At 32.3% G+C, this 15,332-nt stretch overlaps 2 protein-coding genes across 8 annotated transcripts in view; one reads left to right on the plus strand and one right to left on the minus strand.

Annotated features, from left to right (window-relative positions):
• Positions 1-2,198, minus strand: part of Isha (Insulator su(Hw) mRNA adaptor) — a 113,413-nt gene extending 111,215 nt beyond the window's left edge. For all 5 annotated transcript variants that reach the window (XM_075371882.1, XM_075371881.1, XM_075371880.1 and 2 more), the window contains exon 1: positions 2,039-2,198. In XM_075371882.1, the coding sequence (XP_075227997.1) occupies positions 2,039-2,068 (30 nt within the window). In that variant the 5' untranslated portion in view covers positions 2,069-2,198. The remainder of the gene's footprint in view (positions 1-2,038) is intronic.
• A 421-nt stretch (positions 2,199-2,619) lies between these two features.
• Positions 2,620-15,332, plus strand: part of LOC142328436 (glycoprotein endo-alpha-1,2-mannosidase) — a 33,062-nt gene continuing 20,349 nt past the window's right edge. For 2 of the 3 annotated variants that reach the window (XM_075372191.1, XM_075372190.1), the window contains exons 1-3: positions 2,620-3,539; positions 8,904-9,133; positions 14,076-14,241. In XM_075372191.1, the coding sequence (XP_075228306.1) occupies positions 2,954-3,539; positions 8,904-9,133; positions 14,076-14,241 (982 nt within the window). In that variant the 5' untranslated portion in view covers positions 2,620-2,953. The remainder of the gene's footprint in view (positions 3,540-8,903; positions 9,134-14,075; positions 14,242-15,332) is intronic. The other variant, XM_075372192.1, reaches the window with a different exon arrangement.

A 15,332-nucleotide genomic window follows, 5' to 3' on the forward strand; every position in this document is an offset into this window, starting at 1 on the left:
AGTAACTGATTGACAAAAAACCATCTTCAAAAATAAATAACGTGGAGTCCCAACCCTCACAAAAGTGGGAGTACTAAAAAAAATAGAAGTGGTGGGCGAAAAATTCCAAAAAAATTATTATATGTTTTGGAGGTCTGTAGTGGGCAGGAAATGCAAAAAAACATTGTTTTCCTTTTGTAATTTTACACTCGGGTCTGAAAGGGATATATATATATATATATATATATATTAAAATATATTTTTTTAAATATCTGTTTTAGAGCTCAGCCTTAAAATATATTATCATAAGGTCAGTAATCTTAATACTTTCATACGTAACTTAATAAAATATTAAACTATTTCATTTCTAAAATCAAAATAACTGCACTTTTAAATTATAGGTAATAGTAGCTTTAACCTGGTTTTTTGATAGGCTGTATAAAGGAGCAAGTTTTCTTAGACAGAACAATCTTCAGCAACTCTACATCAACTTAAAACATTTTTTTTTTATTTTCTTATACTGTTAAAAATATATTTTGCAACAACTAAAGACAAAAATATCCTTTTGTGTAAAGGCTTGCTAACACAAAATAATCTCAAAATGATCTGAAACTTTATGAATAAAAATACAACTACATCCATAATTTAACATATAACAGCCATAAAACAAAAACCATTTTTACATAACTAAACACATAATACTTCAGCTTATCAATATTTAAAAATATCCTCCCACCAATTTATTTAAAATAGTGAATCTCAGTTACAAAAATAATATCATTGTGTTAATGAATTTTAAATAATACTGATAAAAGAATTTAAAAACACCCAGAATTTTCTGCACCTACATTTAATGCAGACTTAAATATGTACTCAAATAATTTTCATACTACCTTCTGAGTTGGGATTAATTTTATAGCTATTTTATATATTTAGTGTCTCCACATACTCACATTTAATATATTTCATTATTTGTATTTTAAATAATTAATATATGAATTTCTATATCTATTTTATAATGATCTGTGATTTCTGTAATGCTGCTATGATCAAGGTATGATAGTTTCCCTTGATTCATTCACGTAAATGTTGGGGCAATTTCTTTTTTTATCCATGGAATAGTATACCCATTCCAAACATGATCTATATTATTACACACTAATTAGAATAAAAGGTTTATTTATTCGTACATAAAAAAGTATGTAAAAAATGTTTTCCGCCATTTTCTTAAATGTAAATGTTTCTTGCTAATTGACAAAGTTCTTAACAAAATAATTATAGCAGTAAAGGTTTTAAACTCATGATTATTACAATATCATCGGTTACATAATTATATCAGCACAAACTCAACTATCTTCATTCATTAGCTAACTATTAAAATGCAATGGGAATTTAAATTCATTGTTCAAATAATTTCATACATAAATACCAAATAATTATTTCTTTCATAAAGTATGACAAATTAAAATAAAATCAAAAAACCAATATATTACTAACAAAATGATATACAATATTTATTTTACCAAAGTATTACAAGATTGATAAAACTAACAAGATGTGTAAATAACTGAAGTCAGCAATCGAAACATTAAAAACGAAATGAAAGTTTATTAAAGAGCTTTTACAATGAAAACTATATAATTTTAATTTAACGACCACAAATAATAAACTAATGGAATTATAAGGGAAGCGGCATTTTTTTACACTTTTAGAAAATGTGAAATCTGATGTTTAGATTTCGAAATTAAACCAAACGTTCATGTAAATGTATGTATTTCTTTAAGATGAAATACGAAATAACATTTAATTTTGGTGCTTGGCCATGTTAGGTTAGGCAGTAAACCCTCAACAGTAATAACACCGATACAGGGTTGCAAACGGAATCTTAAAAGTTTGTGTTTACATTAAACTATAACCATAAAAACCAAATAACATAAGTTTACTTAAATGTTTTATTATTTTTACGTAAATAAATAACGAAGCTACCCATAGACAACTTAGGTCAAGGAGAAATTACAGTATCATTACTAGACATCAATATAAAACAGGTAATTCTTACCTCATCGTTGAAAGCCTTAACGACTTCCATGTTGGAAATTCACTGAAACAATGTCAATTATAAAATCCGTAACACTGCACAACAGTTTTTAATAAATCCTCACATTTTACTAACTACTACCCAACATCGCGAAGAAACTCTACAGCCTAATACCAACATGGCTACCTTAACATCGATGCCGCGCCGGCGCTGTGTTGATACAATATTATGTTTCTATACAAGAACCAACATTTACTTTCTTCAAACTATTCCAGCATATTTGAAAAATTATAAACAAGAATTACAGAGTTTAAATTGAATATTTTAATTATTTATTTATCTTAAATTTTTTTTTCAATTTATTTAACATAAATTATTATGAAGAATGAATTCACAACCTGCACTCTCCTGTCTAAACGATTACATTATAAACAACTGTATATCAAGTAAAATAATAAAAGTAATAATAAATTTGTGCTATAAAATTATATAGCATTACTCATGCCATAAGTGATAGTCAAAACAATAAATAAGGTAAATTGTTTTGAATTATTATATTGGTCGCACTGATTATTTATGTCAGTAATTAGCATACTGCGGACGGTGTAGCGATGATATGGTTATGAGGAATTGCGGTTGTGTTCGTGTAGTTACATATTGACAGTTATCAATTTTCTAGTTGTTTTAACTTCTGAGCATGTGTATAGATATTTGTACTTTAAATACATTCCAAAATTATAACTCTATTAAGATAATATTTTTTTCTCTTTGTAATTACAAATATTTCTGTTGCTAATTTTAAAATTAATTTCTGTGTCCTTTACGTATATGTTAATATAATCGAAATGATTAAAAGTAAAATATTTCTTTCGTTATTTTTAAATTTTTCATTATTTTCTATTGATGCATGATAATTTTTTTTGTAAATTTTAAACCATGATTATACCTATGAGATATTGTTTATTATGCTGTAAGAGGTACGGATTGCTTTTAATATTTGCTGTTATAGTTGTTTTTGCGATAATTAATCTATTATACCTTGATGGGAGTAATATACATGTTCATAGTACAGTGCCAACCTCAAAAAATGATGCGGAAATAATGGAAGAAGAATTGTCTGGAAAAATACCTGAAAAAGAAATAGTAATTTCAAAAATTCCAAGTGAAGCAGAATTAAGACAAAAGTGGATTAGAGATAAAGTTGAACGACTTTCAAAGAAAGTTAAAGGTTCGAATTACGATAAAATACTGTATGTACAGCCAAACGTAAAGCCAAACTACAATGTACATGTATTTTATTATCCTTGGTATCGAAATATTCAACATGATGGTGAATGGAGTCATTGGAATCATGAATATCTTCCAAATTGGAAAAAAGATGATCCCAAAGTATATCCAACTGGCAGACATAAACCACCAGATGATATAGGTTCAAATTATTACCCTGTTCTGGGATGTTACAGTTCTATTGATCCAGAAATAATTGATAGTCATATGAAGCAGATTCGTGAAGCTGGAATTGGTGAGAATATTGTATTGAAATGTTAAACTACTAAAAACTTTTACATATATTTTAAAGTTAATTTACTTATTATATTTTAGTTAGTGAATGTGAAAATTAGTACTTTCAATGACCTTTGCAAAACCATACACCATTATTTATAGTTTGTGGCTATGTACAAATGATGGAATTAATTTTTCCTGGGCTTTTACTACATTAGCTTAATAAAAATTGAAGTAAATTGTAAAGTAAATATAAATTCATACAAAACATCGATCAACTGGCAATATAAGAAGTTGATTTCTATAAAAATATTGATGTACAGTCTAAAGCCAACCCCTGTAGTGATGAGTGATTACACCATTTGCGACTTAATAATACCTATGATATTTCAGTGGGCTTTGAAAGCACCTCATTAAGTTTGACAAGGGATAGTTGTTTTTCTTTGAAATTGTTGAAGTCACTTTTCTTAAGAATTGTGGGTCTCTCATGTGAGATTACTTATAACCATATGGTTATGGCAGCTTAAAATCGGTAACATTTATTTTATATGTATATATATATATATATATATATATATATATATATATATACACACACTTGAATGTATATGCAAAAGGATTTTTGAAAACTACCTCAATAAAGTTCAGGATTGTGTTAAAAATTACCTTATTAGCAGCCCTTACGGTTACCGTTTGCAGTCCTTATCTGCATCAGACAGTAATTAAAACAGATGTTGATATTTTAATTTTGAGTTTATAAAGCCAACTAAATGTGGATTATAAGGTTATTCCAAAGTAAGTGTAATAAAATACTTGTTATTTTCAAAGTAAAATATTTTCCTAGATTGATCATTCACTAAGTGTAATGAACTAAATTTTGTTTTAGATCTCCAACCTGTGTATATCCCAGAAGTATTTAAAGCTATTCTATTTCCGTTTTTTTTTTTTTGTCAGTCATCTTGTGTTAATATTTTTTATTAAATTTGTAAATACTTAACCACATACTTTCACATAAACTTTTCTTCTATTTTTTGTTATAAATTATATTAAAAATTAACAGAGAATTGATTAACATCACAGTTCCAGTACCTTCAGGTTACTAATTATTTAGTAATTAAATTTAAAATTCTGCATCAACAAACATTATTATGTACAAATATTCAAACAAATCTTTAGTCTGCACTGTTAGTTTCAGTGAGCAAAAAATATTTTGAAGAAACTTCTTTGCGTTATCAGGTTTGAAACTGTTCTTGCCAGTAAAAATTGTATTTTTCCAATTCTATTGCAATGAAAATTTTTATTTCATTCTGTTTAGTTTTTGTAATAAAAACACTTAACTGTGGTACAGCTGTTTTGATGTATTTTTTCAACTGCAGCAGGATTTTTAATAAATTTTACTAATAGTAACATGAATATGAATTAACAATATTAGCATTTTTTCCACAATATCTAAAATGTTATGTAATTTTTACATAAGTAAGGTAAACTTCAGTTAGTTGGGCAGTGTGTCACCAACATCGCATTCAAATTGTGAAAGATAAAATTACTTTTTTTTGTATGAATCTTGTGACCTATTAGAAAAGATAATTTTTTTTTTTTATTTTTTACTTATTTAATATGTGTTTTTGTATGGAATTTGAACCCTTCTGCTGAATAATTTTTTTTTTGTTCCAAATTTTATTTACAGTCAGTTACATCTTACTTTTAGAGACCTTAAGTAAATTTAATCATTCACAAATACTTGAAAGGAAGTTCCCATCAAAACTCAACAATAATTATTCACTAGTATTATAATTTGTGCATAAAGTTCATACACTTTAAATTTGAAAAATCAGTAACATAAGTGAAACAGTAATCACAAATCAAAAGAGAAGGAAAATGTGGACACTGAAAAAAAAGAAATATAAAGTAAGCGAAAAAACAAAAACAGAGAAGATTAAATAAAAATAGATCACTCAGAGGATGCATTGCCATAAATCACACAGCCACTAAGGTCCAGCATGTGGAGACGTTTAAGCCTTCTAATGTTCTCTCAATTATCTAGGAGGTTCATGATCAAGTGGTTCATGTAGTTGTTCAGGCGCAGATCATACCTAGAACTGAAGCATTTTATTTCTTCCTGGACACAGCATAATCCCAAAATTCATGGATCTCATTATTTTTCGCAAACCGCTTCTGTAATACACCTCACTAACTTTTTCTGGAACTGCTGCAAAATCTCAATGTTGCTCTTGCTTATTGTTCCCCATAGTTCAAGTCCATAAGTCCAAACCAGTTTCAGGACTGCTGAGTACATTAACAGCTTGTTCGATAATGATAACTGGAACTTCCTGCCCAGCAACCAGTACATTTCCTTAAGCTTGACATTTAATTGCTTCCTTTTTTCTCATACATAAACCTTCCATGTTAGGCAATGATCAGGTGAGGGCCTAGATACCTTATGCTTTCAGTATGCGGGATTAAAACAAGACCTAGATTCACCCAAGGACAGCCTTGGACAGTTAGACCTGTTGTTTGGTCTAACCCAAATTGCAGAATAGTCAAAAGCTACATTTGAGTTCACATCAACAATTAGAATAGCCATCTGCAAACAAAGCAATGGTGATGTCCATAATTGGAATTTCAGCGCAGCGTAAGACTGGGCAAGCATTAGAATAGGTGTCAGGAACTCTAGTCGTTTTATAGCCTAATGGTTGGAAGTTACATCAGTCAAATCAAGGGAGCAACCCATTTTTTCTTAGCCTCAAGAGGTGTGCAGGTTCTTCATAGCAGGTTGGTTTGCTTGGCATTTCTCCCGCCAGCACACTATTTGGTCGCCCTAAAGCGTGGTATCGTACATCACTCGCTTGCGTGTCCCAACGCCCACTTGTCAAATGTCACTAAAATGGGTAAGCTCACCACGTCAACTACTAAAACATATATGACTATCAATAATTAAATTTGTCTCGTCAAAGAGAGCAATTCGCTGCCACGCCTAGGCCGTAAGCGGCGTAAACTACTATTGTCGGTTGAACAAAGCAACCGCATTAAGGAACTCCCACACTGTCCGGCAGTGCGGCTCTCACCATATTGACTCGCCGCTTGTGAGTGACCAATTTTCCCATTGACCTCTAAGTTCCAGGGTGGCCTGAGTTCTGGCCCCCCTAAGAGCTGGGCAGTCTAACATCATGTGTTCGTTCGACTGGACCTCCCCGCAGACGCACAACTCATCAACTGCCATTGGGACCGAAACAAATATTGGTTTAAATTTACATGGTTGGAGAGCACTCGGGCACCCGTTGCCCTTAAAAAGGAAGGAGAAGATCTCCATCTCCACAGATCCTGTATAAATTTATACAAGGAGCTTCGCTTAATTGTGGCCCAGTCTTGCTTCCATCGCGAGGCTGTAAAGCCTCCTCCACAGGCGGGAGATGGCAACTGTTTGAAATTTAGAACTGGTGCATTGAGATCACCGTTCCGCTCCAGTACAGCACCGGCTCGAAATCGCACCCCAAATACCTCGGCCTCTTCGCAATTTTCACATGGCCGCCCGGACTTTCGCCATTAAATCGATTGGGAGAGCCTTTCCCAGTACGGTGGTAGCCTCGTAGGAGGTTGTTTTAAAAACACCAGTGCATACAATTAAGGCTTTGCGTTGAGCACTCCTTTTTTTTGAATTAGTGCTCGATTTCTTTCCAACCTATGCACCCAAACGGACGCCAATTAAGTGGTCATACTTTTGAAGACACCTCAGTACACCATGTACAAATTACGGCCTAACAGCCCGTAATCCTTTCGAGCAATCTTCCTAAGCTTGTGCATCACAGAGACGGCGTCTGCCGCTACTTGCCTAATGTGGTTGCTAAACACCAACTTCCCATCAATCAAAACATCTAGGTACTTATGAACTCGAACTCGGCTAATTACACAGCCTTTGTACTTAATACGGGGGTTACGACTATGATAATTTATCTGCACCCTTGAGAAGCATAAACTTCGTCTTGGGCACAGAAATCCTTAAATTTTGAATGTCCATCCAGCCCTCTGCGGTTGACAAAGCCGCCTGCGTTCGGTCTTCTAGCTGCAATCGTGAGTTACCACGAACTAACAGGAGACAGTCATCGGTGAAAGCCTGGGCCGTGACACCTTCCGGTAATGTCAGTCCCAAAAATCCGTCGAATACCAGGTTCCACAGCAAGATACCGAGAACAGAGCCCTGCGGGCTTCCTCTGTTGACGGACTTTTCCACAACTAGGTGTGCATTCTTAAACAGAGCCATTCGATCAGACAAGTAGTCACGTACTACGGTCTGCAGGGCTACGGAAACATTAACGCGTTTCATATTTACAGTCGGCGCCTTCCACCTCGGCAAGCACATTTAAGATGCAATCCTCGGTGCCAACCCCTTTTATGAAGCTATACTGGCCTCGATTTAGAAATGAGTTCATATTGATGCTTTCCCAGAGCCGTTCCACAACTAGCCTTTCAAGCAACTTGCTGATTACCGCCAAGAGGCTGATGGGTCGATAACTGATGACCTCGCTAGGATCCTTTCCTGATTTTAAGAGCACCCTCACCAAAACCACCTTCCAACTAGTCAGAAAGCAACCCCAGTTTAGGCACCCCAAGAATAGCCTGCCAAGCGGCTCTCTTATGACAGGCAGCAGATGATAGAAAATATCCGGATCAAGTTGGTCAATCTCTGGTGCCTTTCTCAGTGTCATTCAAGAAACCACTCAGTCTATATATACGGGTTCCACAGCCCGTACACCAGGGAATGGTGTTTGCCTGCCCTAACACCGACTTCTGCTTCAGTGCAGGTTCCTGGTAAGGAACGACTTTCCAGGTAAGCCTGGTAAATCGCCACAGATGTTAAAGTGTGTTCACGGTCTCCAAACTTGCATTGAACATTGAATAGCACATGCAATGGCTTTGGCCGGTAACATGACTTTGCGAGCTGCCAGGGATTTATAGCGGGTAAAACCTTATGCTTCCGCTTTCTCCCTAAGAGTTTTTTATAAACCCTGCATCCTCTGTAGTTAGCCAAATGATCAAATTGGCAGAGCGCATAAACAGCCAGTGTGTTTCAGTCCTTAGGACAATCAACAATACAATGGCCTTTATGCATTTAATATTGAATAATTGAATTAAAAATTTTCTAACTAAAAAAGTTGTTTATTTGGAAAAAAAAACAGTTGTTTTTATGTCATTTGAAATCAGGTTTTCTCTCTAAGTCTTGCAAAAAAAAATGTAATGCAAAATATTCCATACCTAACACTAAGAAAGCATTAATTTAACACATCGTAACATGGTTCTGTTTTATTTTTGGATTGCTTTTCTGTGAAAATGTTATTTTTTATTTTGTATAATTATATTCCTTTAATAAACATTTTTAAATTTGTAGGTGTTGTTTCTGTTTCTTGGTTTCCACCATCTACAAAAGATACATCAGATGAATACATCTTAACTCTTCTTGAATCTGCAAAAAAATATGATCTGCATATTTCAGTTCATTTAGAGCCTTATGAGGGTAGAAATGCTGTTAATCAGCGGGCAAATATTCGTTATTTTATAGAAAAGTTTGGACAACATCCATCATTGCATCGTATGGAAATTAATGGAAAAGATCTTCCTGTATGTATTAATTATTCACATAATCTTTAATAATGTATAAAAATTGCTATTAATAAATGTATATTTTATTCAGATATGTACATAGTAATACAACACTATCAAAGTAAAATTACAAATTTAAAAATGGTCCATATTTATACATAAAAGTATGAGAAGTGACTGAAATGCACACCATAACGTAATGAGACAACAAAATGTCACACAAAATGACAGGTGTTGCCATCTTATAGTTTCATTCTACTACTAACACTCCAAAACTAGTTGACCACACCCTTTTATTTTGTCAGTCGTATCATTATAGAGTCTAGTACACAGGTACCATGTCAGTGTGTCTAAAACCACATGCAGTAACCGAATTTTTAACAGCAGAAAAAGTGAACTCTAGTTACATTCATTGTTTTCTAAAAGACATTTATGGTGATTAAACTGCTGATTGAAGTACTATATGTAGATGAACAATAAGATTTCATGAATAGAATATGGTAAATAATATATTGAGGATGAACCCCACAGAGGTCTAACAATTTCTGTGACTTACAAGAAGCAACAAAAAAGGTGGATGAATTGATTCAAAATTACTGTTGCGTAACAAAGCTGTTATTTTTATGCCTATTTGTTTTATTTGAATATCTACGAGGTCTGTAAATTAAATAATGAGACTAGTTTTTTTTGGCAGCCAAAGTAGCAACACTAAAGTTACTAGTAAACATGTGGTTATATGAACAGGTGATTTATATTAGTTATTAATATTTTTAGTCTATTGTTGCCACTTGAGATGTATACAAACTTTTTGTGAAACGAGTTTTTGTTGTGCGTTACAAAAATGAGTCATACAAATTATGAGCAACGTTATGCAAACAAGTTTTGTGTTAAACTCTGAGAATGCTACTGAAACTTTTTCAGAATTGAAAAGGGCATATGGAGATGACACTCTGTCACAAGCCCAAGTTTTTAGGTGGTTTAAAACATTTTCACATGACCGAGAATCAGTTGCAGATATTCCCACGCTCTTGCAGATCGTTAATGTCAAAAAGTGACAACAGTGTTGAGCAAATCAGAAACTTAATACGATACAACCGGTGATTGTCAGAATGATTGCAGAACAATTGAATTTGACCCATACCACAGTCCATCAAATTTTGACAAACAAATTGGACATGAAAAATGTTTGTGCAAAATTGGTCCCAAAAAATCTCACGGTTGGAACAGAAAAACAACAGGATGGAAGTGTCGCGATCTTCTAGGATGAATTGAAAATGATCTTGATTTTCTAAAAAATGTTATTACTGGTGTTGAATGTTGGATATTTGAGTATGACCCAGAAACAAAACACTAGAGTAAGGAGTGGCACACTTCAAACTCGCCACATCCCTAAAAAGCAAAAATAAGGAAATCAAAACTATGCTAATTTGTTTCTTTGATAGTAATGGCACATTGTCCATAAGGAGTTTTTGCCTACAGAAAACTGTAAATCAGTATGTTTACCAAGAAATTTTTGAAAGACTACGGAAAAGAGTTTCCCCTGTTGTGAGACCAGCCATCAAAAACAACTGGGTGCTGCATCATGATATTGCACCTTGACACACTGCACTCTCAATTAATGAGTTTTTGGCAAAGAAAAACATTCCTGTAGTTCCTCAACCACCTTATTCGCCTGATTCGAGTCCCTGTGACTTTTTCCTGTTCCCGGCTTTAAAAAAACACCTCAAAGGATACCACTTTGAAACAGTAGAAAACATTTTAAAAAATGTAACTGACCATCTGAAGGATATTCCGGTTTCTGAGTTCCAACACTGCTTTGAAGAGTGGGAAAACTGTTTGAAGCGTTGCGTGGCTTCCCAAGGGAACTATTTTAAAGGTGATATAGTCCATGTATAATTGGATTGTAAATAAAAAGTTTTTCTGAACCACTCTCATTACTTTATTTGCGGATCTCATATTTTAATTTACGAGTTATGAGCGACTGCATCATTACATTTCAGCTACCCCTTGTAATAAGTATGGAAAATAATACTCTTAACAATATGAAAATATACTAAATGAATATGATCAGTACAATAGAATAATTGTTAAAAAGTAGTATTGAGAATAAGTTGAGCAACTCTTTACATATTAAATGATGGCATAGATAATTTTTTTTTTAAATTAAAAACGCGTCAACAGAATGATATTGGTTCTGTAAAGTAAACTGTTTTGTTTTATTTTATTTTACATAAACAAAGTGTCATAATAAACACAAAATAAAGTAAGCAATTTTATAATTTTGTAGAAAGGTTCTAAGTAACAGCAGAAATATAATAAGGCCTTTTTCAAATTCTAAGTATTGTATTTTGTGAAAATAGTTCTGTTCACCTAGTTTGATACAAGTGTGTGTAGTTTTTCTTTTTTGTTATAAATTACTGCATTTTTCTTTTTGATTTTGCCAACTTTAGAACTATATTCCAACCTGTTTTTCTTTGCTGTTTTCTCTCTTCCCAGTATCCCTTCATTCTCTCTGTATGTTGTTTGCATTATTTAGGTCATTTTATTTTCAGTTTTTCTTTCCTGGTCTTTTGTCCTTGGAAACCCTCTATAGTTTCCAATTTTGGTTTTAATGTATTTATTTTTTGTTTTGCAAAGGTAGCTCATTCATAAATATAAACAAGGATAAATAAGAGTTTATATTTTATGTAACCTCCTACTTCCTTTTATACTTTTTATATACTTCAAGCTGGCCTTCTGTGCAAGTATTATTAAATTTGCAGTTTTTTTTCAGTAAAGAACCTACCGTATTAGTAACATGAATATTAATTATATGATTGTTTCTTTACTATATTTTTTCAGTGTTTTTTTCATTTTATAATAATTATAGTCAGCTTAAAATATGTTTTTGTTAAGTCATATGTTACTGTTCTAATTAATGTTTGAAAAATATTATTCAACATTATGAATTATATAGTGTAATAATTAAAATTAGATTAGTATTAGTATGATTGATGAGTAATTTATTAATTCTATATGTTATTAAAAACACAATAATAATAAATTAATTAAAGGATATCATACAGACATTAGAATTTTTTTTAATTCTATTGTTAATTTCATATCGTACTATCTTTTTTGCAATAACATAATGTGACACTATGGACTCTATTTACAGAATGTTGTTACTAGTTTTTAGCAAGGTACAGCTAAAAAGGTAGTATGATATCTATTACTACAGAAATTATAAAAAGTGTGTCCTTTGTCTGTACAATATCCCTTAATTTATTTATTATTATTATTATTGTTGTGTTTTTGATTACATTTTATATTTATTCTCTTGATTTTACTTATTATTATTTATTTAATTATCTAGTAGTAAGTAATATGATATTTGATGTAGATAGTTAATAGCATTTATTATTTTTTCTTTAAGAAAACATTGACAGTGTAAATACTTACATGCTTCCTTAGAACATTTTTATTAAGTTGGTTATAATGTATTATTAATTGATTATCATAATTAGTTATTAGCTTTAAAATTAAACTTATGTGGTTTTAAAATAAGATCTAAATACTGTCCTACGTGGCAGTACATTCTCTATTTCATTCAGATGTCAGTACCACTTTAATTCTTTATAATAATATAATGAATCACATTAAGTATAATTTCTTAGTGAATTAGGTTATTCTCCTGTAAATAATACTATTGAAATAGTAATACTAAATGTCTTGAATAAATGATAATGTTGTTCCTTATATACGAGGGTAAGTCAATTATTATCCGCAATTTAGTTATATTTTTTTTATGTTGGTAGTACTGTCATGTTGCGTAGATGACTCATTCGTGGTTTAATTGTTGTTATGTCTGTGCAGGTTTGATGCTGCTACGTTAGTTCCATTATCGCTGCCCTGCCGTTAACCATGACTGCTCCGCCTTGGAGCAGCCATGGTAAACTGATGCTTATGGTTTTTAGGGTCTCACAAGGCTCAGTACTGGAACATTATTAGGAAAGGGGCATTCTAATAAACAGTGCGTTATAGTGAGATGCTTACTGCCAAGCTGAAGCCTGCAATTCAAAGCAAACGCCAAGGAATGCTGTCAAAAGGTGTTGTGTTGTTGCACGACAATGCCCATCCACATATTGCTGCCCACACTGCTGAAACACTCCAGAAACTCAACTTTGAAGTACTGGCTCATCCTTCGTATAGTCCTGATCTTGCCCCTTCTGACTACCACTTGACTGGTCCACTAATTAGGGCATTAAGGGGCCGTCGATTTACCTCGGACGAAACAGTGAAAGAAGCGGTGAATTCCTGGCTCACAGCTCAATCGAAAACCTTTTTTTATGAGAGCATCAGGAAGCTTGTGCAACGATGGACCAAGCATGTTGAAATGACTATGTTGAAAAATGATGTACGTGTAAGTTTCCTATTTGTATTGCAAAAGAATTTATAACTACATTGCGATTAATAATTGACTTTCCCTTGTACTTCCATAGCAATTCAATGCAACTAAATTATACCAGTAAGAAAAAAGCATAAGAGTTCATCTGAAGTCAAATAAACATTTGTATATAATCAAGTAATGCTATCTGTTGGTTAATATCTTACTGAAACAGAAATGCTTCCATCTTTCAAAAAATACTACATCATATCAAAAGATAGGTTTCTGTTCTATTTCATTTAGATAGGATAAAAAGTAATGGAGTTGCTAATTTCTCAAAAGATTGCTGTTCTTTGAAAACATTATTTTATAAAAGTAAAGTAAACTCTGTTTTTATTGTCAAAGCATGTAGGATGATCCTGAAAAAAGAATTATTTTAAATTGTCATTCAACAAATTAATGTGGATCAGTTGATTTCATTTAGATTGATTTTTATGATTTGTATTAAGAAAAAAACTGAATTCACATAATACATTAAAGATTATTTTATGAATAATATAGAGATAATTTTTTGAAGTGTAATTATTTTTTCAGGTTTTCTTTGTTTATGATTCATATCGAATACAAAGTTCAGACTGGAAAGAAGTTTTTAGTCAAAATGGTAAACTTAGCTTACGTGGAACTGAATACGATGGAGTTTTTTTTGGTTTACTTGTTGATATGCAACATCGATATGAGATTAAGAAATCTCACTTTGATGGTAAGGGTTTCCAATTACTTTTTAATAAATGAATATTTTACTCTAATCCCTGTATAGCAGTCTAATACCAGTTGTCCAATCAGGTGCCATTTTAAATTAAATCTAATTTATTACATTTAAAATTACAAATGTATATATTTTATTAGATGAAAGTATAGTCTAATTTTTTTTTATTTTTTACTTCTTAAAGAACTTAACATGAGCACCAACATTTACCATAAAGACATCAAACCAATAATACATCTCATTGCACATGCTGGTGAGTATGTATACAGGAATCTCTTCCATGGCTACTGTTATTCTTTGGCACAGATGGTTGAGTGACTGGATTTTACTTGGTAAACTATGTCCTTTACATAGTCCCAATAGAAGAAATTCATGTGTCAAATCGAGACTTAGTGATGGCCAAACAATGGAAGATTTTCTGCCTGTCCGGCTTTCTGGGAACGTGTCATTCAGTGCAGTTGACACAACTTCTACATAATGTGGAGGGGCTCCATCTTGTTGAAAAATTAGTCCTTGATATTTTCAATCTTTGAAACAAAGTTCTAACATGTCTGAGTAAACTATGTCCTTAGTAGGCTGCTCGTAGGAAAAAAATGGCTCAAAAATTTGATTATGCATGACACCACACCAGACATTCACTTTTGGACAGTTGAGAACAAATTCCAGCAATTCATGTGGATTTTATGAGCCCTATACTTGACAATTATGGTGATACACAACTCCATAAACATGAAATGTTACTGCATTAGAAAATAAAATGCGCTGCAGGTAGTAGTTTTCATCAGCAGAAATGACATCTAACATGGTCATTACAAATTGAACTTTTTGTGGCATATTGTTAGGTTAAATTTCATGGAGTAGCTACTGTTTCTAATATCAAAATGTTTCAATTGCTTGCAAACATCTTGGACAGTGCTTAGTTGATGACTAACACTACAAATTGAATGTTTTGGACTTACATAAAATTCTTTCTGTGTTTAAGACCTACCCTTTTTGTGCTTTCAAAATGCTTTCAATTTCTATAAGATTTTTTTGTATCATTTATATATGCTTTAGTCACTTGGAGAATTTATCATAGACTTGCA

This window comes from Lycorma delicatula, chromosome 7 (assembly GCF_047948215.1).
Source record: "Lycorma delicatula isolate Av1 chromosome 7, ASM4794821v1, whole genome shotgun sequence".
Taxonomy (NCBI): Eukaryota; Metazoa; Arthropoda; class Insecta; order Hemiptera; family Fulgoridae; genus Lycorma; species Lycorma delicatula.